Below are 24,464 nucleotides of genomic sequence, written 5' to 3' on the forward strand. Positions count from 1 at the left end.
CACGTCTACATCTGCAGCCGTCACGTCTTCACCCTGCCCCGCCTTGCTCTGCAGAATCGACACCACTGACCCAAATTCAGTTCAACCACACGGTGCTAGTACTAGACAGACTGACGTGACTACAAACAGATGCTCCTGCACTCATGTGTACCTGTGCATGTTTTGGTTGCAGGTTTTGTTTTGACCCTCGTACAGCTTCTTCTTCCTCTATCCTGGTTTTACTGTGATGGATGTAATGTCTGTCTGCGTCTGCACTGGGAAAAGTAACGCTATCCTAGTAGAAATGAGCGCTCAGTTTGACCTCTGTGATTCTAAATCCCTCCTGAGCTGAAAGTTGTTTCTGCTCAGCTGAGATCTTCAGTCTGTCTCCACCCAGCAGACGTTTAGTTCATCCTGTTCTGAGATGTCAGAAAATCTGTCTTCACATCCACTTCCTTTGTCAGATATCTTACATGTCTTTAATTAGGTTTAGCGCTGAGCATTTGTGAAGTAACAACAGAAAAGTCCATTTCCACGCACTCAGACTCAGTATTATTTATTATTAACCTGCATCAGAAACACTGATCAAATAAGGTGAACTATGACTATGAAAGCATGTTTTTGGCATATTTCTTTATAAAATATGAACATCCTTTTCTAGAAGTGTTAACGTTTGATGTAAGTGATTTACTGTGCTGTACAGATAATTCCTGTTTTTTTTAATGTCCGTCCTCTTTTTCCTCCGTATTTTTCTTCTTCTCAGAGTTATGCTCTTTACATCCTCGGAGATGAAAATGCGACTTCATCAGATGCATCAAAGTATCTGGTGAAACTGTCTGCAGGTATGTTTGTGTTCTTCTGTTTTACTGCTTCCCTCTGTGGGTTTGTTTGTGTACATTTATTGACAACTGGCCCTTATTACCTGCCAGTCCCAGAGTTTGCTGCTTCAGGGCCCAGAAACACAGAAAGAAAAGCGAGTGACGCAGGTCTGTGTGTCGCCTGATTTCCTTTGTTTGTTTTGCTTCGACAAAAAGCCGATACAGCGCTGAGGTGACAGCAGTCGCTGCAGGTATTCCATCAGCCCTTTCTCCCTTTCATGCAGAATTAGACATCGACTCTGAGGGCGATGTGAGAGCTTCCAGAGCGGCTGTTTTTGGTCATTTTTCAGTGGCAGAAAAAACCCAACAAACAGCAGTCCTCCACTCATCAGGCACAAAATGTCACCTTCATTTAACCCCAGTTTCAGCGCTCATTCTTTTTGCTTTGATGCAGTCAGGAGCTGCACAGTTCTCTTCCCGCTTTGTCAAAATGTGATCAGCATGATGGAGATCTCACAAAGAAGAGTGCAGAATAATGAAAGCATTGACCACTTTCCCCTGGTGCTTCCCTGGCTCACGGCTTTTTCTCTCTTTCTCACCTCTTTCAGGACAGAAGTCTAGTGCCAATGAACTGCATTTCAGAAGGTAATTTAAGCTCACTGAGTGGGAGAAAGAGCCTCATGATTGGAGTTTTTGTGGTTTAAAAGCAGCTAAAAGAACACTTCAGCCTTTTTTAATCCTCTGCTGCTTTTAAAAAGAATGCAGAGATCAACCTGCAAAACATTTTGAAATTGAATTAAGAGGGTATTTTCAGAAATGCTCTAAGTTTCTTTCTGTTACATTCTGTTACTCCATTTCTTTATTCATTAGACTGCAGCAGTAACCTTTTATGCCTCTAATGTTCACGTGTTCTTATTCTAGACAGAGCAGTGTGAGGGTGAAGTTTTCCAGTGAGAGTCTGGCTGAGCAGCTGGTGGTCTGGCTGACCTCCCAAGGTGAGAGAAACAGAAGACCTACTGATGCCTACATCCTCTTTTCTAGCCCCACACTGGTTCAGAGTAAGGCAGACTTCCACATTCACACCTGTCCTTTGTAACCACAGTCTGTACGGCCACATCACATGTCCGCTCCTTCAGCAAAGACAAAGATTTAGTTTGTGTTTGGGCACTTTTCAAAAAGCTTAGGAGCACAATAGAACACATGATAGTTAGCAATATTTAAAGTGTATTACAGGGAGGAAAGAATTTATGTAGAACATTAGACAGCGGTGGGAACACATTAACCCTGGTGTCATCCTGCGGGTCAAAATTAACCCGTTTTAAAGTTTGAAAATGTGGGAAAAATAAATAGATTTTTACAGTGAAACTTCTGATGTCATTGTCAACATTTTTGGGAAATCTTTGAGCATTTTTTGGTGGGGAAAAAAACGAAATGTTAAAAATGTTTCTTCACAACATTCACATAAACACCAACCATGGATGATTTTTTTGGTGAATGTTGTTAAGAAAGTATTAGAAGTTTTACTGATATATATGGAGTCACTTTAGATACTTTTAGGATTTTTTGGAAAATTTTTGTAATTTTTTTGAAAATACCTGCAAGAATTTTCTTGCCAAATCTGGGGGATTTTTTTTTTATAAAACTTTTGCAGGAAACTTTTAAGGAATTATTGAAATTTTCTTTCTAACGTTTTTGCAAATCTTCAGAAATTTGTGGATTTTTTTGCTGAATTTTTAGATTTGTTTTCAGACATGGAAACAATATTTTTTGGTGCCTGTAAATGAGGACAGCAGGAAGGTTGAATTTTCCTTAAAACAGAACATGAACGAGCTTCTAAAGCGTATCCACCTGTTTTGAAGCTCAAAAGATTCTTTGCTGAGTCTCTTTGGACACTGATTCTTGTGTAAACTGTTAAAACACTCCTTCCCCCTCAGGTTTCACCCTGAAGGACTTGGAGTCGGTGCCCTTCGGCGTGGCGTTGCCTATCAGAGAGGCCATCTATCGGTGCCGGGAGCAGCCGTGCTCTGATTGGTCAGAGGAGGTCTGTCTGCTGATTGGCCGACAGGATCTGACCAAACAAGCCCATAAGATGACCCTGGCCAAGAGCAAGGCAGTGAGTGGGAAATGAGCCTGTTTGTTAACAGTTAGAGTTCCAGACAGGTTCATTTTAAGAAGTCTTTAACTGATGCAAAATAAATGTTTAAAGCTTTATTTAACCATTAAGAAGTATTTAACTAGACTGTCGTGTCCGAGGCAGGCAGCAGCACAACTCAACAGGTTACAGACATTATTGTATATATTATGATTTAAATAAGGTTTGACTTATGATTAGGAATATGTAACAGTATTTGGAAATCACAAAAATGTACGTCTTCAGATTTGCTGCCAACTTGCTGCTTGAATCAATAATATCTCATAGAAACCATTAAAAAGAAAAACATCTGCTCTGGAGGTCATGTGAACTCCATGTAAATGTCCATTCATTTCAGGGCAACAAACGGCAGAAACTCCTGCAAAAACGTACTATAAATGGCATGAAGACACTGAAGTTTTGATGTGGATTAAGGAATGTCTGTTCATTCCAAATATAGGTGGAGGACAGGCTGCTTTATCTCATCCTCAAACTGATTTCCCTTCACTCTGGCTAATCACACTCATACAGTTAGTGTTGGCTACAATTACCCACAATCCTCTGGAGGATTTCTGTTTTGATTTGACAGACAGAGATGGTGGAGCTCAGCTATGGATGTACTGATGCTGAAATCACAAAACCTCCAGTAATGGATACGACCATTTACGTTGAACACGTTGCAGAGCGTTTACGGATTCAGTCCGTCTGCTGGTTTTCAGCTCACCTTCTGCCCACAACAAACACTAACTGTGTGTGAAGGCTGAGTAATGAGCTAACGGAAAATTAGTTAAAATCTTAACCTTGAGGCTGAGAACAACCAGCATGTCGAAAAAAATGGAACTGTTTCAAAGCATCCTGATGATTTTTGATTATAAAATTAACCCCAAGTTGTCTTTTTTCCTGCTTATGTTTTTGTGAGAGGAGCTTCCATTTGTACCCCTCTAATCAGTGTTGTATGAATATTCACCTTGTGAGGTTGTTTAAATACAGCATCAGTCATTACAGTGTATGTGCAGTGTAATGACTGGCAGGTTCTACTGTGTCTGCATGTTAATCTGTATTTTATGTGGATGTGTCTGCAGTCTGTGGGCTCAGGTCTGTCCCTGGAGCCTCCTCCAACCACTGAAGCAGATGAAGAGGAAGATGGGATGTCGGACATAATTCAAGAGGTAACGGCATCATTAAACATGTTTTTTTTCATTATTTACTTCAGAGTTACTCTGTTCTAGCCGTGTTTGTTGTTGTCCAGGCTCTTTTAGCTACAGCACCTCCTTAGAGAACATGTAAAGCTCATCCCTTCTCTCTGCTCCTCAGGTCACAGGACTGATCTGGAGTCAGGATCTGAGGGTTCAGGAGGTCAGGAGGCTGCTGCAGAGCTCCAGGCCTGTTCGGGTCAGTGTTGTGCAGCTCCCAGAGGTTTCTGACCACGAATACATTGAGGAGAAAGAGAATAAGTGAGTAGAACACGTCTGATCTCAGAAGGCTCTGCTTTCTTTCTTCTCTTTCATCTTATCGCCTTATTTCAGTGTTACAGTTTGAAAATGATTGGCGTTTACTTCTTGTCAGCTCTGTCTTCTTTTGAGTCTGTTTCCGTTGGGGTAATCTTCTGTCCATGTCTGTCCTCTCCTTAGACTCCTTCAGTTGTGTCAGAGGACCATGGCTCTCCCGGTGGGCAGAGGCCTCTTCACTCTCTTCTCCTACCACCCTGTACCGACTGAACCTTTACCTGTCCCCAAACTCAACCTCACAGGTGACACGGTGGTCCTGAAACATGAACCAAACATGAAGCTTTGATTATACATACAGCTGCCGACACCACAGACGCGTGGTGGTTCTTATTCTCCTGCTTTTTCAGTCCTCTGTAGCCTCTTTAAAGGAGGTTGTAACTACGGATTGCGTGCGTTCCCACTGCTGTCTGCATGGAGTCTTACAAACTTGCGGAGAAAACGAAATTTCTGCCACACAGCCTCTTCAGAAAACACACTCAATTACTTGGTGAAAATCAGGGAATTTTTAAGTCTATTCCACAGTGAGACAGAAAATTCCATGAATGCTCCAGGCTAAGCTAAATGCAGAATTTAGACATGGTGAACGTAACAAGAAGATAAAATCAGTTTGTGCAATAATAGAAACTGTCACAGTGAGCTTTATCTCTGTTCTAGCGGAAACAAGACTTCATCTGCAAACTAGAAGGGAAAAACCCAACTCTTGATGCCCATCGTGTTTCATATATCCTGTCAAATTATGTTTGTTTGATCGGAAAATCGCCGCGTTCTTCAGGTCAAAGGTATTAACCATGTGTTATTTCCTGTTGTTCTGTGCGTCTGCCCCAGGTCGCGCCCCTCCCAGGAACACGATGGTGGATCTGAACAGCGGGAACATCGACGTTCCTCCCAACATGACCAGTTGGCCCAGTTTCCATAACGGAGTAGCTGCTGGACTTAAAATAGCCCCGGCTTCACAGGTCAGTCCAGAACCAGAGCTGCACAACTTCCTCATCAGCCCCTCTGCTCTTTTATACAGTAACACAAAGGAAAATGATTTTTTACTGTCAGTCAAATTTAGTGTGAAACCTCAGTGGAGCATCTGTAACTGGGCTGAAATGTTCCTAAATATTACATTCTACAGGCCATGTTGGTATGAAAATGAACATTGACAGGGTGTCTGTAGGTCTTTAAAGCATTGAGCTAAAATACGAAAAAGTTTTAAGTTGTATTAATAAAAATACAGATTTTTCTAGCCTGTAATTCTTCATGTACTTTTTGCACTTTCAATACTTAAATTTTAAATCTGTGTGTTGTCTGTTGCTTGTCCATGTTTAGCTCATGTTCAGTGGACATTATAAATTATTGTTGTACAGCTAAAGGTGCATAATTTATTTGATAAATAATTCTACACCTGATCATCCTTACTTTTTTTTTTTAAACTCTGTTATGGTTTTGGGAAATATTTTCTCTCTGAAACCCAAGAATTTTCTGGGTATTTTTCCTGCTCCTGTCAGGTTTTTAGTCACTGTTTACTCTTTTTTTTTTTTACTGCAATTAAAGTCCAACACTGTGGCCAGAAGCACAAGGACCTCAGAAATGTCTCTTGTGCAGTGTCACACGGTTTTATTGCCGTAAATAAAAAAATAAAAAATGGATTGTAGAAAAACTGAAAATCCAGGATTCAGTTTGCATAACCTTTTTCCAAGTGCTCAGAAATGTTAGCAATACTGGAAGTAAGGTGACTGAGCATTCTCTAAATATTTTCTTCTTATTATTTTCCATATTTGTCTCGTATCTACCTGCAGCCCAATCGAGCCGCAAAAGTCTGTTAATTTTTGTCACGTGGGTTAATGTCGCAGCAGAAGCACTGATGGTTTCACAGTCCTGAAGTTTTTTTTTACAGAATGTAGTTAAAGCAGAAGATTTATTTTTTTATAAATGAAACAGAGAATAATAGATGAAATATCCTGATTTTAACCATCAGTTTGGTTAAATGTGATGAAGGAACTGCAGGTGAGTAGTTCAAGGATCGTCAGAAAGTTGGAACTCTGATGGTCCTGTCTGTTCTTACAGCTTCATGTGACTCTGGCTGTTCTTTGACCCTCCTGCTGTCCTCATTTACAGGCACCAAAAAATACTGTTTTTGTCTGAAAAAATCCAGAAATTCAGCAAAAAGATTCCACAAATTTTGGAAAATTTGCAAAACTTTCAGGAAGAAAATTCTAATCATTCCTTAAAAGTTTCCCTGAATAGTTTTATTTTTTTTTAAAAACCAAATTTTTGTAAATATTTTCAAAAAATGAGTAAAAATCTTCCAAAAAATCCTAAAAATATCTAAAATAATCACAAATTTTTTTTTGTGAATGTTCTTAAAGAAACATTTTTTTTTCACCAAAAAATGTTCAAAAATTTCCCAGAAATGTTAAAAATGTGGACATCAGAGGTTTCACTGTGAAAATATTTTTTCCCTCATTTTCAAACCTTAAAACGAATCAGTTTGACCCGCAGGACGACACGAGGGTTAAAGGCAATATTCTTGTCAAACCTGTCAACAAGCTTTGGGCTTCAGTGAAAAATCTGAAAATACTTTGACAAACCAATGGAGAGCTGTTCAAGCTTACACTGTAAACTTTCTCACTCCCCTGCAGTAAACCAGCCTCCCTTGTCTTGTACAAATAAACATGACTTTCATTTTGTGTTTTCTAAGGTGGACTCGGCCTGGATCGCCTACAACAAGCCAAAAAGCCCAGAGCTGGCTAACGAGTACGCAGGCTTCCTCATGGCTCTGGGGCTCAACGGACACCTCACCAAGCTGGCCACGCTCAACATACACGACTACCTCACCAAGGTACATGCACTGACACTGCTGCAGTGTTTCTTTTACAACACAAAGACAGCCAAAGTGTTGTTTATGAAGCTACAGTTGCAGATTAGTGGATATATTTGGTACCTGACTGCTGGGTTTACAGTAGATTCTGGGCACAGTAAACACACACCCAGCTCACAGTGACAGGAAAGGAAAACAAACGTGAACTTAAATACAGTTTAGACAAAGATACACCCATTTACCCTCATTAACCTGCACACACCCACACACACTTTTCTCTAAATGAGTGTAAGTGAGAGATGTAAACTTGCGTCGGAGCCCAGCAGCCAGTCAAAGCGAAACTCTGTCCTCTGAGAACCTCGACACGAGACAAGTCCTTCCCACTTTCAGGTGAGAAAAACAACAGGATGCTGAAAGCCAGATCTTATTTTTTGCTCGGTTATGAAGTCAGCAAAAAGATTTGGTTAAAGATAAAAAACCACAGCGCCAAATCCATTCCGAGTGTCCACAAAACTGGCTTCAAGACTGATGTGTTTTCACCTCTCACTTTGGTTCAGAATGTGAATGCAAGCTGCAGCTTTAGATGGTTGTAGTGATGTCTACGTAAATGCAGTGCAAGACTTGAAAAATACTGAAAATGTGAAGAAAATCCAGCAGAACTTTGCCATCTGTCCTGCTTCAATGCTGCAGGAAGTTCTCCAAAGATTCAGATTTTTATTTTGTACCTCGATATGACGTTCTAGTTGCCTTGATCTTAACATTCAGAATCTATCTATAGTCCATGGACCCGGACCCAACATCTCCAGCATCAGTACCACTCCATGTGAAGACTTCTTTTTGGTGTTTTTAACTTGCTATATGTGTCTAGTTTTGATATGACAGCCCTTACAGACTCACAGCTTAATATCTGTTATCACTGCTTTAATGGACACAGAGTCTGAGCCAGAAGTCCCATCAATGCGACGGGACGGAATTCCGTAGGACTTTTCCTCATTAAGAAAAATAAGAAACGCCACATGCTACACATAATCATCTGTATTAATAACTTTACAGCACAGAACAATACTGGAACCAACTGGAGGCTGAGAAAGATTTAGTTGCTATGGTAACAAGATCGTCTGTGACAAAAACAAGACACAAAATAACAAAAACGAGACACAAAATGAAAAAAGTGAGATACAAAATGACCAAAACAAATCAGCATGAACAGAAAGTACAGACTAACAAGGAATGCATTCATCTGGGTCTGATGTTTAATTATTAAAATATATGACCCTTTCTCAAACAGTTTTCTTTAATTATTGACTCATATTACATGTGATCTCTGCATATGCTGGGATGTAACTGAATTGTGCAATAAGGCGGTTCTGGTGAATGTGAGCGTTTCACTAATAAGTGATAAAGCTGCCAGTGTGGAAAGGCCATCACATCCTGATGGACTTCTATGAACCCAACGTACATTTTAGGACCACTGAGCTTTGGAACCAACATCTGGTCTGCTAAATGGACTGCTAGTTTGGGTTTTGGTCAGGCACTGAGGCGTTTTTTGACCTGCAATGCTTCGGTGGGTGGTGCATGTCAAACATCCACATGAATGTCAGGACTCAAGGTTTGAACGTTGCATTAGAACAAGATGATCGATGTTATTCACTTCACCAGTCAGTGGTCTAAATGTAACTTATTTCATCTTGTATGATGCATAAACTCTGTATATACATATATATTAGGGTTTGGAATGTAATGCGTTAATTACACTTAATTACAGAAAAAAAACACATTTATTCGCACCTTTCTCAGTTCCTTAATTTGTGGACCGCCGTTAACGCTGATGAACACTCCAGCCCAGTAGGTGGCGCTAATGAACCTAAAGTCTGTTTACCAGCAGCAATGAAGACCCGCAGGACGAACTCGGTGCAGAAACGTCGGACCAACATGACGGCTCTGTTGCAAACGTTCTCTTTTAATGAGAAAACTGTTTAAAGTATTTCTGAAAGCGTTTGCTGCTGCATCTGTCCTGGTTTTAGTTCAGCGACGGCTAGTTTAGACTTTTGATGAAAGTTTCGCGATGTGTCAGACCTCCCTTCCCTGCGCCGCATTTGCATAAATGAAAGTACTTTATGCAAATGATACCATAACTATGACAGCCCTGGTGCTGGCTAATGGTGTAGCCATCCCATAATAGACCGCTTTTCAAGACTTTGAAAGTGCTTTAGTTTACAACAAGTCTTCAAATGTTGAATATAATCGCTTTAATGTCGCTTTGAGTTATCGGTAACCTGATGAAAAATGCAGATAAATAAATGAAACAAACATTTTAGTTTTTTAAGTTCATTTATGTCTATTTATCGATTCAGTGTCAACCAACATTTATTTGCACAAAAAACTTTTATTATTGTGTCAATTATTGCTATTTGACAAAAATGCAGTTAATCATGATTAGTTCATTACAAACCCTGTAATTAATTACATTTAGGTTTTTTCAATCGCGTCCCACCACTAATATGTATATATAATCTGTAGTTAAAATTATAAACTATAAAATCATCAAACAAAGTGGTCACATCCCCTAACTGGTCCACATCACCACACGTTCATTCTCCATCCACAGAGAGCTGAAGGAAGAATCAGCCTCCAGTCTGAATGAACGCCCTGAACGTGTCTGACAGTAAAACCTGTTTGTAGCCCGTGGTTTTCTCTAAGTTTCTATTCTCGCTCTAGAGCAGAATTTACCCTGACAGACTCGGGATCATTTCATCAGAATTGTGTATATGGCTGTGGTTTTAAAGAGAATGTGGAGGAGTGTGTGTGTGTGTGTGTGTGTCTCTCTCTCTCTCTGTGTATGTGTTTGTCTCTGTGTGTGTGTGTGTGTGTGTCTCTCTCTCTCTCTGTGTATGTGTGTGTGTGTGTCTGTGTGTCTCTCTCTCTCTTTGTGTATGTGTTTGTCTGTGTGTGTGTGTGTGTCTCTCTCTCTCTCTGTGTGTGTGTGTGTGTGTGTGTGTGTGTGTGTGTGTGTGTGTGTGTGTGTGTGTGTCTCTCTCTCTCTCTGTGTATGTGTGTGTGTGTGTGTGTACCTCGTTGCTGCAGACTTTGCAAACAGAATCAGTCTCATTTGTTTCTTTTTGACTTTAAGATATGTGTGTGTCTTTGAATCTGCTCTTTTGAAAGAATACGTTTTAGAAAGTTCTTCTTTATTTTGTATATTATTGATTCATTTTTCAGAGAAATGAAGCTACTTCCCCTGAAATGTCATTTCTTTTCCTTTACACGTGGTTATTTAGTCAGTTCTTTGATGTCTTTAGCTTTTCTTGATACATTTTCAGGTTTCTGTTTACAAAAAAAAAGACATTTCAAGTTTGCTGATTAATTTATAAATGTATTGGTTGGCTAAATGACAGTGAATCACAGTCATTTTATTTGATTCAACTGATTTTAGCCCATAGATGACTGAACATCAGCGTCCTTTATAAAACTGGTGATAACTTTGACATAGAGCAGAAATGTCCAGCTTGTATTTCCATTTATCGTTGACCTGTTTCATGCGGTTGGTGGTAAACATGTCAGGGTCTAATCAAAGCCGTCATTCGTGGTGAACCGACGTGAAATCTGATTGACTTCTGGGATGCTGAAGTCACAGCTGGAGCTGATTCCACTGGAAGGGACACACATCATGGAACGTGGTCCGACTTAACTAATTTTCCTCAAATTGATCATTATTTTAAGAAAATTCATTATAGGAAGTTTATTCCAATCAGTTACAGCTGCTGAGTTTCTCCTTTAACATGTTTTTAGCCTTTGTTTGTATGAGCTTTGTATCTATTTTTGAAAGAAACAGGTTGGCTGTTTTTCTGAACCCACTGCTGCTTGTGTTGTGAAATGAACCCTCTGTGTGTCCCGCCGCTGTCAGGGCCATGAGATGACCAGTATTGGGCTCCTGCTGGGCGTGTCTTCAGCCAAACTGGGCACCATGGACATGTCGATCACACGCCTGCTCAGCATCCACATCCCCGCTCTGCTTCCTCCAACCTCCACTGAGCTGGACGTGCCGCACAACGTTCAGGTAGGAGTCCACACGTAGCCGAAGACACTGTCATAATAAAAAAAACTGCAGTGATTTCCACCAGTAAATGAGCAATAAGCGTCCAGTTGTGTCTGTGTCTGTCGTTCAGGTTGCTGCTGTAATTGGCATCGGGCTGGTGTACCAGGGAACAGGACACAGACACAACGCTGAGGTCCTGCTGTCTGAAATAGGTGTGTAAAAGACGGATAACACAGCGAGATGTTTTCAGACAAAACCTGGATTTACTGCAGGGCCAAAACAAGGATACTCAAACTTTTAATTTGAAGTCCTAAGAAGAATCCTCCTAATGGTCAGAGGTTAATGCAGACATGGAACCGATGATTAATGCAGGATTAATAGGATGTTTATTTCACTGTTTTGGTTCCAGCTTTTCAAATATAAAGATTTGATGTTCATGATCTACACATATGCTAATTAACTGGATATACTGATTAAAACAACATGAAATATTCTGCAAATACACACAGTTATCAAATAGTTAATACTTTTAACCTAAAGAATGCAGTGCTTTTACAATAAAACAGACATAATTTGACCAATGCTAATTGATATTTTGATTAAAACATGAAATTTGAAAGGTCTTCTAGAGCTGTGAGAAATATACTATAAACCAAAGTATTTCTGTCTTTTATAGTTCATGTCACTGACAATAAAAATAAAAGAAAAAACATCTGTTTATTTGTAATTTTCTGCTGTCTTTGTGCTATAAAGTGTCTTTGACTGTTGGTAGGTATGAGGTATGAGCATTAGTGAGACTTTTAGCACGTTCAGTCAGATTAGCCAACACTCAAACAAAGAAATATATCTGCACACATTACCATAAATGTTTCTGGGTTTGCTCTGCATTTGGATCCTGTCCTTGGCCCAGATTTTGAAAACTTTAAGGCTAGAAATAATAAGTTAGCCCCTGAAGCACTGGCTTGGTTTGAAGACTAGATAAATAAACTTTACTGACCCTCTCATGTTCCAGCATTTGAATACAAATGAAGCATTGGAGACGCATGAATTAGAGAATTAGAAAAGTACAATAAGGCCAAAAATAAGGGCTGATAAAAGTCACAGGGCATGATGAATTTACTTATGGATCTGTAGGTCGTTGATCTTCTGCTCTGTGCTCTTCCAGTCTTTTTATTTTGCTTTAAGTGGGTTTCTATATATTTTTTGTCTTGTATTGACGGTAGTATTCTGTGTGTGTCTGTCAGGTCGACCTCCCGGTCCAGAGATGGAGTACTGTACCGACAGAGAGTCGTACTCGCTGGCTGCTGGCCTCGCCCTGGGCATGGTCTGTCTGGGAGTAAGTCACACATAAAAACAGCTATAAAGCCTTAATGCTTTAGACTGCTGGGAGTTCCAGATGGGTGGCTCATGTTGGAATGGATCAGGTGGTTTTCAGGAGTTTTTTGGTCACAGAGTCTCACATGAAGTTGACTTTCAGATCCCAGTGATTTCCTCCAGCTTTCTGTCCGGTCTACTTGTTGATATTTGATCATTAATTAACTCCAGATAGTCACACTTTTATTTTTAACTGATATTTTTGAACTTTTTCTCCCATAAATAGCCACTCTATTTGTTATTTTTTTTACCTAATTATTTGCATTTTGCCAAATATGTTCAACATCAAGAGGACTGAGCGGTTAAATCTTCCATCCAGAGTGACTAGCTGTTGTCTAAAGGGAATACCAGATAGGATGTGTAGCAGGAGCCCCATGTGAAGCTGTTGTCTGCTCTTATGCACTTAGTGATGCTTTGTGTTGATTCCCACTGAGAAATGACAAGAATGGAAGCTCTCACACAAGTCCACAATGTGTTTTTGTCCCCCTGGGTGTCTCGTTTTCTATTGTGTGTCTGTTTTTCCTCATTTCTTCGTGTCTCCAAACATCTGCACCTGTAGCTACTCCCTCGTCTGGCCTTAGTGTTGTCCTCGTCGTCCTCTTTCCATTGTTATTTTCTGATCTTTTTCCCTGTTTTTCCTCCTCCTTTCTCTTCTTCTAGCATGGCAGCAACCTGATTGGGATGACGGACCTGAACGTGCCTGAGCAGCTGTATCAGTACATGGTTGGAGGCCACCGCAGAGCTCAGGCCGGCGCCAACCGCGAGAGGCACAAATCCCCCAGCTATCAGATCAAGGTAGATGAATAAATCCTTTTTAATTCATTATTTCAGAGTGATGAAAACAGTGGCTGTGTAACTACTATTTCTTTTCACATTGTGGTGACATTTGACTTCAGAACAGATGTTTTGGTTTTTCACGTATAGTTTTAGCGGTCCTTCAGCAGCCCACATCACAAATATTTTTGTTAATTAGATATTAACTTTGACATTATTTCACCTCACACATCAGTGCTGATGTTGGTGCTTCTGTTACAGACTCTTTGCTGTTGGCTCATGTCAAACCCCACATCCAGAGATCATGAGTCAAACATTATTAAACAAAGCTGTGTGAAACAAATGACACTCGGTCTAAAAATCATGAGTCTTGATGTTCATATGCTGCTATTTTCAGACGTGATTAGTTGTGTAAAAGTAGGACACACATCTGTTTAAATTTAGTGACACCACACATAACAGAGTTCCAGAATGGATTAAGAAGGAGGGATAGTAGCGGTCTGGTTTTTGTTTTTTATTTAATCTTGAATGGTCGTTTCAGGAGGGCGACACCATAAATGTAGACGTGACATGTCCTGGAGCCACATTAGCTCTCGCCATGATCTACCTCAAGACCAACAACAGGTGAGAGAAGACACACAGCTGACAGATCCTCCCATGTTTAAAGCAGTAAACCAAGCTTATCAGGGAGTTTGGTACTTTCCATCAGCTGATCTGGGATTGTGCTAACAGCTGCCTGCACTATTCCAGTAACGCAAGTGATATAATATCCATTTACATATTAAAAGGAGGTCAGTGTCAGTTCTTACCATTAAATTTTGTCTTGATTTATTATTAACATGGATCTACAGAACAGTTCAAAGGTTTTACACACTTACAAGGACGTAGGCTTTCAAAAATAACGACTTGAATCATTTGGTTTACCAGTTGACTGAAACAGAAACATGGGTACACTTCTCTAGTTCTTTCTGGGTCTTTAGATCAAAAGACGACACTGAAGCTATTAAATGTCGTCTTCTACCTCAGATTGTACTTTTATGATGAGCAAAGGACATTCCACCATGACAGCTTTGCCCCAAACGCTGAGTTTCCTAAACAGGTCCGTAGTGTGCTGTGTTTTAATTTGCGGTTATTTCTCATCCATATGAGCACTCCTGATCAGAGCATCATAACCTACAGAGAAACTCTCCTCCATCTATTGGTCAAGGGGTTCCTTTCCTCTTCTAGGCTCATCTGATGCTGCTGCATGTCGGCTGAGAGGGTGTTGAAGGAAGGTATTAACACTCCCTTTTTCTCACCCCGGTCCCGTCCACCAGGTCGATCGCTGATTGGCTGAAACCTCCAGACACTTGGTTCCTGCTGGACTTCATTAAACCAGAGTTTCTGCTGCTGAGGGTTAGTGTGGCACCAGTCACTGTGTGTGTGAGCGAAATACTGTTTTCCACCTTCCCTTTATCTGACAGCTGCCTCTCTCCTTCAGACTCTCGCTCGGTGCATTATCATGTGGGATGAAATCCTCCCTAACACCGAGTGGGTCAAGAGCAACATACCCCAGGTGAGAAAATGCACGTATTAGCACACATACCGCGTCAGTGAGTGGTGATGCATTCAGACCTGGAAACAAGTCACTATAACATGTCAAGGATTCCCAGCTATGGGGTTTGGTTCATGTCTGTGGAAGAAGGCAGCTTTCTCTTTCTCAGGGCAGTAGTTTAGTTCTGGTGGCTGATTGTGTCGTTGGTTTTAAAGCAGAACAGAATAAATACTACAGGGAACCACCCAGAGAACAAGTGGATGAGCAGAATAAGCAAGAGAAAGCTCTGAGACAAACGGGTTGTCTGAGCAAAGTGCAGCATGTAAACACGTCAGTAATGTCTTTAACAGCTGCTGCAGAGGAAATAAGCCGTGAACTTCACTCTGTTTAACTGGTCTGCTGTGAAGCTGCTGGGCTGTTGCCGAGAAAGGGAGGTGGAAAGTATATAAAAAAAATGTTTGTTTCGTCACAGAATGGGTGAGCCGGTGTGGTGGACATGCCGTTCCTCTCAGTTAATGTGAGAGTTTCTTGAGAGTTGAAATTAGATGATATAATAAGAGGATGTAAATGTTTCTCATTCTTTCTGGATAAATATTTGGTTCAGTTTGATTTGTACGTATAATTGCTATAAACAGTTGCACCCAGAGCTTATACAGACTCAGATACTCACAGCTGATCCAAAATCAGTCTGATTCTAAATAATCTGTAATTCCTGAATTCATTCAACCATTTCAGTAAAGCCCAGTTTCTGACCCATGTCTGTTAAGTAAAATCATTTCACCATGAGGGAAGGAACGTCTTATCTTTCATTTACAGCATCTTACATTTATCATATCAATCCTGTATCTTTGTAGCCTAGCCGCGCTAGACAACCCACGGCAACGAATTTAATTCTCTGTCAGGGTCGACAACAAAAACGACAACAGTTGTTGAGCTCCATTAGCACCGACTCTGAATAATCTTTCTGTTAACATGTCTGTAATATACTTGAGCTTCACCCATTGACTGTATAAATAAGGCTTCACCGAACTCCCGCATCCTCTGATTTCCGGCGCTCTAGGAGCCTATTCGTTGCACTGATTGGTTGTATACCTACCCAATTGCTGCAGAGGGATTTGATAGACAACCTTTTAGCCCGCCTCCCTCCCTGTCGAGCTTCCCTTGACCCTTGTGTCTTCAGAACATGGGTCTAGCAGGGCTAGGCTAGTATCTTTGTACATTTTTATTCAGTCTATCAGTTAATTGTTTTTACATACAGAAGAGTTTTATGCTCATTTAAAGGTGCAGTATCCAAACGTATAATTCTTGTTTGTATATTATGTGTTCAGATCATGAGGGGAACTTTTGACCCTTCAGAGGACATTAACATGGAGACGATGGCGTGAGTATTTAATCATCTAAAATCTGTATTAAATGTTGGTTATTGCAGTGAATCCTGTGAGAAATCAGTGTTTTCTGCAGGTGTGGTAATGACGCCTGAACCAGAACTGATCCTGTGATGTTATGTGTTCCCTCAGCCAAGCCCAGGACTACATCACAGCCGGAGCCTGCATGGCACTGGGCTTACGTTTCGCCGGCTCTGCCAACTCTGACGCCTTCGACTGCCTCTACGAGTTCGCCAGGACCTTCATGAAGATCATGTCCTTTGCTGGTACAGCTGCAGTGGTAAGAACAGAAGTACTAAGAAGAAAAGCCGTCTGTCTGTCACTAACTGAGACGCTGAGACAATGATCTCCTATATTTCATCTGTGCTGTCACTTGGACCCTGCAGCAGACGGGTTATTACAACCTGCAGACCGGGCTGTCCATGATTCTGCTGGCCATGTCCATGGTGATGTCTGGCACCGGGAACCTGAAGGTCCTGCAGCTCTGTCGCTTCTTCCACAAGCGAACCGGCGGTGAGATGAACTACGGCTTCCACATGGCTCACCACATGGCGCTGGGTCTGCTCTTCCTGGGAGGGGGAAGGTGAGACACAAACACATAGAAAAAACCGCTAGATACTGCTTCATAGGCCTTTTTCTAGCAGCCGTTTAAATACTACCGTGCTTTCTGGACTATAAGCCGCTGCTTTTTTCACACACTTTGAACCCTGCGGCTCATACAACAATGAGGCTAACGTGTAGGTTTTCATGGACGAACTTCCTGCTGTCAAACGTTAAACCTCGTCACATCAGACCTAGTCCATTTACCAGACCACATGTTGGTTCCAAAGCTCAGTGGTCCTAAAATGTACGTTGGGTTCATAGAAGTCCATCAGGATGTGATGGCCTTTCCACACTGGCAGCTTTATCACTTATTAGTGAAACGCTCACATTCACCAGAACCGCCTTATTGCACAATTCATTTCCATCTCAGCGTATGCAGAGATCACATGTAATATGAGTCAATAATTAAAGAAAACTGTTTGAGAAAGGGTCATATATTTTAATAATTAAACATCAGACCCAGATGAATGCATTCCTTGTTTGTCTGTACTTTCTGTTCATGCTGATTTGTTTTGGTCATTCTATGTCTTATTTTGTGTCTTGTTTCTGTCATTTTATGTCTCATTTTGTTATTTTATGTCTTGTTTTTGTCATTTTATGTCTTCTTTTTGTCATTTTATGTCTTTTTTCTGTCATTTTATGTCTTTTTTCTGTCATTTGTGTCTTTTTTCTGTCATTTTTATGTCTCAATTTGTTTTTTATGTCTTGTTTTTGTCATTTTATGTCTTACTTTGTTATTTTGTGTTGTTTTTATCATCCTGTTTCTTGTTTTTGTCAGACAATCTTGTTGCTTTCATAACAATGAAATCTTTCTCAGTCAATTATAGTTTCCTTTTTCATAATTTAATCAGCTGGGCACCATAATTTTTAGGAAAGGCTGCTCAAAAATATGTGATAGACTGTTTGTTGTAGTCTATTTTCAGCTGCAGATGAATTAAAATTTGGTGCTGTGATGAGTATTTATGACCGACTCAAAGCTAAATTACAGTTTGAAAGTTCAAGATAATGAGGGAACATCTCACACAGCAGCTCACTGATGTTTTTGTCATCATTTCTGGACAACAATGGAGCTCAGGCGCAGGAGAAAAGATGTTTAGTTTAGTTTATTAGTTTATTAGTGGAAAGCCCCTTGAGATGTATTATGACTCGGCTTGTTTGTGTTTATTGACAAGAAAAAAATACCAAAAAGGTGGTTACTATTTTAAATCACCAAAAAGTCCATGCAGACACTGCAGGAAGGAGTAAATGAGTAAATACAGTCACATACACACTTTGGATTCTGGCTCATGATTGTTTGATGAGGACGTTGAGGTTAATTATATTCAGCACGAAATGCTGGATGCTAATGATTGTACACACCACTACATGCAAAAACACTCCTGCCCTGCTGTTTCTGGGAAGCTCCAGGTACCCTGCGCACACACACACACACACACACACACACACACACACACACACACACACACACACACACACACACACACACACACACACACACACACACACACACACACACACAGGTCTGCTTTGAATGCTGCATGGTGCATAATGAAAGACATTTCTACACACACACTCAAACCGCTGACCCTGGCCTGTTTGTTTTCCAGAGAAACAACAGCTCCCACTCTCTCATTACATGTTTCAAATGTCCGTCCACCTACAGCCACAATCAGATGGACCTTTTGATTTTATTCGGGTCGCGTTTTGTTTGAAACCTGCCGGTTGAAAGGCCCTCACAGCGGCAGAGACTGCAGGTTTGAATGTCAGTCACTGAGGTGTGTGTCGTCATGGCTGCTTTACCGAGGGTCTGCGGAGGTCGGAGGTCGTGTTCGGGAGCAGAGTTGTTGCCGTGTCATTGTCGCATTTCCTCTGTCATTCAGCCTCTCACCTGTTAGCGCTGAAACTTTCTATTCATGTTTCCTTTCTGTGTATTATCGCCACATTGCTGTCATTCAATTTTTTCCTCATTCATTTTCTCGCCTCGGCTTTTCCTCTTTTGCTGCTGATCTGTCACGTGGCTCTTTGCGCTTTCGTGTCCTTTCCTCACCTTCCCTCCCTCAGCCTCGTTCTGTTTGCTCAGTTGGTTTCTCTTCCCATTTATTCAGTGTTGTTAGCAGGAAGCTGAAGTGAAAGAGAAGGTTTTTCCAGCCACATGTCACACATTGTGTCCAGGCTAACGGTCACCGCTGCATGTCATTAAAACTCTGAGCTTACAGGCTGACTGGGCCTCTTCTTTGAACACTTTTCTTTCTGTGTTTGTTTATGGAACTGCACTGGTTTCCTCCCAAACTAAACACAACATGTATATGAACCCTGCTGCCATTGCCCTTGACCAAAATACCGGCTTCAGAAGTGCAGCTCGTCCCTGGACTGCTCCTAAAATATTTAATGTGTGGAGGACAGATTTTCCCACAAGGACTAATAAAGTAACTTTATTTTTATAGTTGGTGGAAAACAGTAGTAAAACAGAAGTTTTATTTTTTCCTGCACACACTGGATGTTCATGCATTTTAGCAGAAGTTGTCGCACCCAGCGCAGAAGGAAAGTGACTCAGAAGAACCTTTTGGCTGCCAGAAATCCTCCTTTTAACGGCTTCTTCATCCTGTTACTGAAGCAGCAGCAGAGCAAACGCTCACCGGCCAGAAAGTCTAATCTTACTGTTTGGAAGTTGCAGAATTTCTGTAATGAGCCGAAAAATCTTTAAGTAATTTAAGCAAAGCCAAAATATTTCACTGTTTGTTGATGAGCAGAGTCAGTTTAAGTTAAAAACACGTCTCTGCCTCCCTGCTGCTCCCTTATCACATGTCAGGGGCTTATTGTGGAAGCGCAGATGTTTAGGAGGTGAAACTGTCCAGTGACTCGCATGAAAATCAGATTAGAGAAAAGAAGAAAAAATACATGCAGGTGGACATGGAGGTTTTACTTTCTCAAGACTTTTAATGTGCTCATTTTGTAGTAATACAAAGATTTTGTCATTGTTTGTTGTTACAAAGTCAGAGAAGAGCAGCACATTTTAAAAACTGAGAAGCTTGAAATAAGTGCAGTTTCATAATTTAGCTTGAAAACAAAAACCACCATCGGTCAGTTTGCTGAACCCTCAGGAGCTGAAATAAAGAAAACTTTTAGTTTTTAACCCTCGGGTCGTCCTGCGGGTCAAAATGATCCGTTTCAAAGTTTGAAAATGTGGGAAAAAAAAATGTTTTCACAGTGAAACTTCTGATGTCCACATTTTCTACATTTTTAGGAAATCTTTGAACATTTTTTTGGAAGAAAAAAAAGAAATGTTACAAATATTTCTTGAGAATATTCACCAAAAAATCAACCAAAATCCAGTGAATTTCACTGGATTCTGGTTCATTTTTATGTGGATGTTCTTAAAGAAAATATTAGAAGTTTTACTGATATATATGGAGTCACTTTAGATATTTTTAAGATTTTTTTGGAAGATTTTTACTCATTTTTTGAAAATATTTACAAGAATTTTCTTACCAAATTTTGGGGATTTTTTTAAAATAAAACTTTTAAGGAATTATTGGAATTTTCTTCCTGAAGGTTTTGCAAATTTTCATAAATTTGTGGAATTTTTTTGCAGAATTTTTGGATTTTTTCATACAAGGAAACAATATTTTTTGGTGCCCGTAAAGGAGGACAACAGGAGGGTTACACCACTGATTTATTCGACGTACATTGAGCTTCAAACTTTCCTTTCTGACAAACAGTGTTTTCTCTTTCAGTATAGTGTTGGTGATTTGATTCTACAGTGACCAGAAAAAGTGCTGTTAAGAATTCTCATTCAGCAACGTTTGTTTGCCTTAAATCCATGAGTTTAAAGAGCATTTCGACACTGGGATCAGAAGTTTGGCCAAATTGCCCTAAACGATACTGCACATTTAAAACATAAAGGTTAACACAAGGTGCTTTCCATTTCCAGTAACATTATACATTTTCCTGACTAAATAAAATAAATAAAAACGACTGACAGGTGCAGTTTTCAGAAGGTGTCAGACAGCAGTAGATTACATTATAGATAGCAGCACTGCCAAACACAAGTTCAGGTTCTACTTTTTGCACAAACTTGTTGAATTTGGCCGATATGTTCTTCAGAAAACACACACGTTGTGCATCACCTTTGCAGTCAGTGTTTCTCCATTTTAGGCTTTTAGATTTATAAACTAGTGGAAAAAGAACGTAATGTTCTCCAACACATTAAACGTGACAAAAGCAGCCGTTAAAAGCAAAGCAGGGTAGATCTCAGCTGACTGTTAATAAGGGCTCTCATAGGTGACCTCCCAGGCTCCAGGCAGCCTTTATCACAACGGCCCCATTAGTCAAACTGCACAATTAACTGCCTGCTATTATGTTTAAGTGGCTCTGTTAGGGCCTGTGATGGTGTTAGATTGCAACACAAACCTGGTTTAGCGAATGCAGTAGAGAGAATTTTAAAAGCACGTCATCATTTAGATCTTGTGTATTGTTGACTGCTTTGTTAAGAACTGTAACGAAATCTGAAGATTTGATGACAAAATGCTTCACTGTGTGTGTGAATGTTGTTTTTTCCTGTTTGTTTACATGAATGCACACTTTACAGCTGTTACAGTGAGTATGACTGTGAGGGGCAGACAGAGGAGCACATGTTCACTACCTGTGATGCTTTCTGTTGTTTTTTATTAGATACACTCTGAGCACCTCCAACTCAGCCATCGCCGCCCTGCTGTGTGCCCTGTACCCTCACTTCCCTGCTCACAGCACCGACAACCGGTGAGGCCAGCACACAGCCCGTCAGAACAAGACTGTAGTCAAACAACCCCAGGAAGGTGGTGATAAATATGCATATCTGATCAGTGGTGGACGATTTCCTGAGGGTGTAAATGTCTTCAGCCCAGGATGCTGCTGCACCATGAAAGTTAATGTTTTTTGTGGATCAGTGGTTTGCACTGTTTCCTTACAGCTAGAAGATCAGCGGCTCACGTCCCGGCCTGGGGTCTTTCTGCCTGTGCATGCTCCAACTTATATATAAAATAATATAATGTAAAACGTCCAGCAGCATTGTTTGGAAGAATTCTGAGTTCTTCACTGACAGCATTTTGTACTTACACCGAGTCTTTTTCAATTTAAATGCCATAAAATTCAAAGCATCTCTTTTTCTTCTTAAAATACAGTCTTTGTCAGAGTAGAACAACTTTTCAACCAGCTTTTTAACCATAAATGGGTTCTTATGTGACTCATCAGATTCTAGATAAATGACAAACCTTAAAGTGGATCATGACCTCTAAAATGCAGGGTGATCCATTTGTTGTTAGAGGAAGCTGTGGGTTACGGTAATGCTCATGTGTAATTAACAAAAACAAGATTTTGAAGTAAAACTGGTGAATGAAACTAATCATATACACAGAAATATGTATATAAATCCACTGTTTTACTGTCATTTTGGGATCTTTCTATGTCTATGCTGTTAACAGACATCTTTATGTTCTGCTGCACTAAATAAAACTGTGCTGATGCTGCTGTTGCTGCAGGTACCACCTCCAGGCCCTGCGACACCTGGCTGTTCTGGCTGCAGAGCCCCGTCTGCTGGTCCCAGTGGATGTGGACTCCCTGAAGCCCTGCTACGCCCTGCTGGAGGTCACCTACAAGGTCAGCTCACAGCAGCATGTGGATAGAAAGCATCTTTGTCTCTGCATTTTAGTGCAGCAGATTTTTTAAAAAGACTTTAAATAATAATTAATTTTGAAACTGCACATGTGCGTCTTTGTGTAATTCGTCCATTTCCTCGTCTTTCAGGAGACCAAGTGGTACGACGAGACTACAGTAGAACTGATGGCTCCTACGATGCTTCCTGAGCTGCACCTTCTCAAACGGGTAAAACAGCCGTTCACAGCCTCCATAGTATCAGTATCCTTCTCTCCTGTAGTTGTTTACGCCGTGTTGCTGTATTTGTTGCAGGTGAAGGTGAAGGGACCTCGTTATTGGGAACTGTCCGTAGATCTGAGCAAAGAAACGCAGCATCTGAAGTGAGTGGAGAGGAAACTTCATCTGTTTGAACCTGAACGGGTTTTAAAGCAAATCGGTTTGATAAATAAGCAGTGTGTGACAGTGATGGTGGACCATCTTCTCTTTTGTTGTGCCTCAGATGGTTTAGTGGAAGCCAAAGGGAAGCTGTGATCTCACACATTGATCTAAATCTGTGCTGTTGTGTCCCTCAGGTCCATCCTGTCCAGAGATGGGGTGCTGTATGTGAAGCTACGAGCCGGTCAGCTGCCTTACAAAGACGATCCTCAGGGATGGAAGAGCCTTCTGACCACCAGCGCCAACCAGCGCAGCTCTGGAGTCCGAGCCTTCAAGGTAAGACTCCACATCATCACTGGAAGTCCCTGTAGAGCTGAGGGTTCAATGCAGACTCAATGCATCACGTTTCTGCTTATTTTAACAGATAACCAACGGCAATGCATGCATTTTCTGTTCCCCACTTACTACTACTCCGAACTGATGAAAGCTGTCTGTTTTTAGAAGGTTTTACTGATTTTAAAGAGCATTCATGTCTTGGGCTTCATCACAGTAGAAAAGCAAGCAAAGGCACAGAAAAGACTTTGGTAGCTGTCCTTAAATCTGGGATGTGACGCCTCGGTCTCAGTCAGTGCAATACTAAAAAGAAAAGCAGTTTTATTCTCATGCTTTCCTCATGAAGTGCACAGAGAGTTTTTGGGTCAACTCATGCAGACACACCCTCACCTCAATCTGTGCACCACCCTTGTCAGTTAGTCTCAGTTTGAGCCTTTCCATCATGTTTGTCTCCAAACAAACTGCCTCTAAAACAGACTAGAGAGGGTTCAGTTTGATCAGACCTTACAGGAGGAAGACTCAGTTTATCAGCAGCTAATCAGACTCAGTGGATGCAGCAGGTTCTACAGATTCCTACTGTTGATTCATTCACTCCGTAATAAAGTCTTTTTGACCTGCAAAAGATTTCCTCCTTATCTCACAAAGCCTTTTAATTGATCTTAGTTTGTATGTTTTATTTATGGACTTCATTATTCATACACTGTCTGCTGGTGTGGAAATCTATCTGTGCTTTTTCTACCACAAATGTCCACCTGTGTAACAGTGAAACGTTTAATTTTAAATCACTGAAACACTTTCTGCAGTCAGACTCGACTGTAGCTGCTGGAAAGGTGCTGCCTCGTTTACAAAATGAATGAAAGCTTGTTCAGAGTGGGTTTTATTTTTTCATTTTGCTGTTAACTCTCTGAACCCCAAACCTGCCAGTGGGTTTGAAAACCAAATCTGTATCAAAGTTACACCACTAATCATAGCCAGAAACTGTGAAAGCACAAAGAGTCGCTGGATTTTCAACTTTGACGGCCACAAATCGTCTGTGAGGCAGACAGCGGTTAACTGCAGCTACTTACCTTCCTGTGACCGACAGCGTAACGTCTTCAGCGTCTGCTTCCACCCCAAACAGCAACCTGCAGCTGTAGTGACCACCACTGCCATGGGAGCTGCCGCTACGTCACAGAAT

The 24,464-nt window shown here is 40.8% G+C and overlaps 1 protein-coding gene across 1 annotated transcript in view; it reads left to right on the top strand.

The window, feature by feature from the left end:
* Nucleotides 1–24,464, top strand: part of anapc1 (anaphase promoting complex subunit 1) — a 76,710-nt gene that overhangs the window by 36,266 nt on the left and 15,980 nt on the right. Inside the window, exons 25-48 of the mRNA XM_022189648.2 lie at nt 743–821; nt 1,406–1,442; nt 1,719–1,792; nt 2,732–2,910; nt 4,011–4,097; nt 4,243–4,382; nt 4,560–4,678; nt 5,262–5,392; nt 7,123–7,263; nt 11,147–11,299; nt 11,409–11,490; nt 12,523–12,614; nt 13,313–13,447; nt 13,968–14,050; nt 14,743–14,821; nt 14,907–14,981; nt 16,289–16,341; nt 16,478–16,625; nt 16,732–16,928; nt 21,620–21,706; nt 22,465–22,582; nt 22,730–22,807; nt 22,892–22,959; nt 23,152–23,290. Of these exons, the coding sequence (XP_022045340.1) occupies nt 743–821; nt 1,406–1,442; nt 1,719–1,792; nt 2,732–2,910; nt 4,011–4,097; nt 4,243–4,382; nt 4,560–4,678; nt 5,262–5,392; nt 7,123–7,263; nt 11,147–11,299; nt 11,409–11,490; nt 12,523–12,614; nt 13,313–13,447; nt 13,968–14,050; nt 14,743–14,821; nt 14,907–14,981; nt 16,289–16,341; nt 16,478–16,625; nt 16,732–16,928; nt 21,620–21,706; nt 22,465–22,582; nt 22,730–22,807; nt 22,892–22,959; nt 23,152–23,290 (2,574 nt within the window). The remainder of the gene's footprint in view (nt 1–742; nt 822–1,405; nt 1,443–1,718; nt 1,793–2,731; nt 2,911–4,010; nt 4,098–4,242; nt 4,383–4,559; nt 4,679–5,261; nt 5,393–7,122; nt 7,264–11,146; nt 11,300–11,408; nt 11,491–12,522; nt 12,615–13,312; nt 13,448–13,967; nt 14,051–14,742; nt 14,822–14,906; nt 14,982–16,288; nt 16,342–16,477; nt 16,626–16,731; nt 16,929–21,619; nt 21,707–22,464; nt 22,583–22,729; nt 22,808–22,891; nt 22,960–23,151; nt 23,291–24,464) is intronic.

The sequence above is a fragment of the Acanthochromis polyacanthus genome, chromosome 15 (assembly GCF_021347895.1).
Source record: "Acanthochromis polyacanthus isolate Apoly-LR-REF ecotype Palm Island chromosome 15, KAUST_Apoly_ChrSc, whole genome shotgun sequence".
NCBI classification, from domain to species: domain Eukaryota; kingdom Metazoa; phylum Chordata; class Actinopteri; family Pomacentridae; genus Acanthochromis; species Acanthochromis polyacanthus.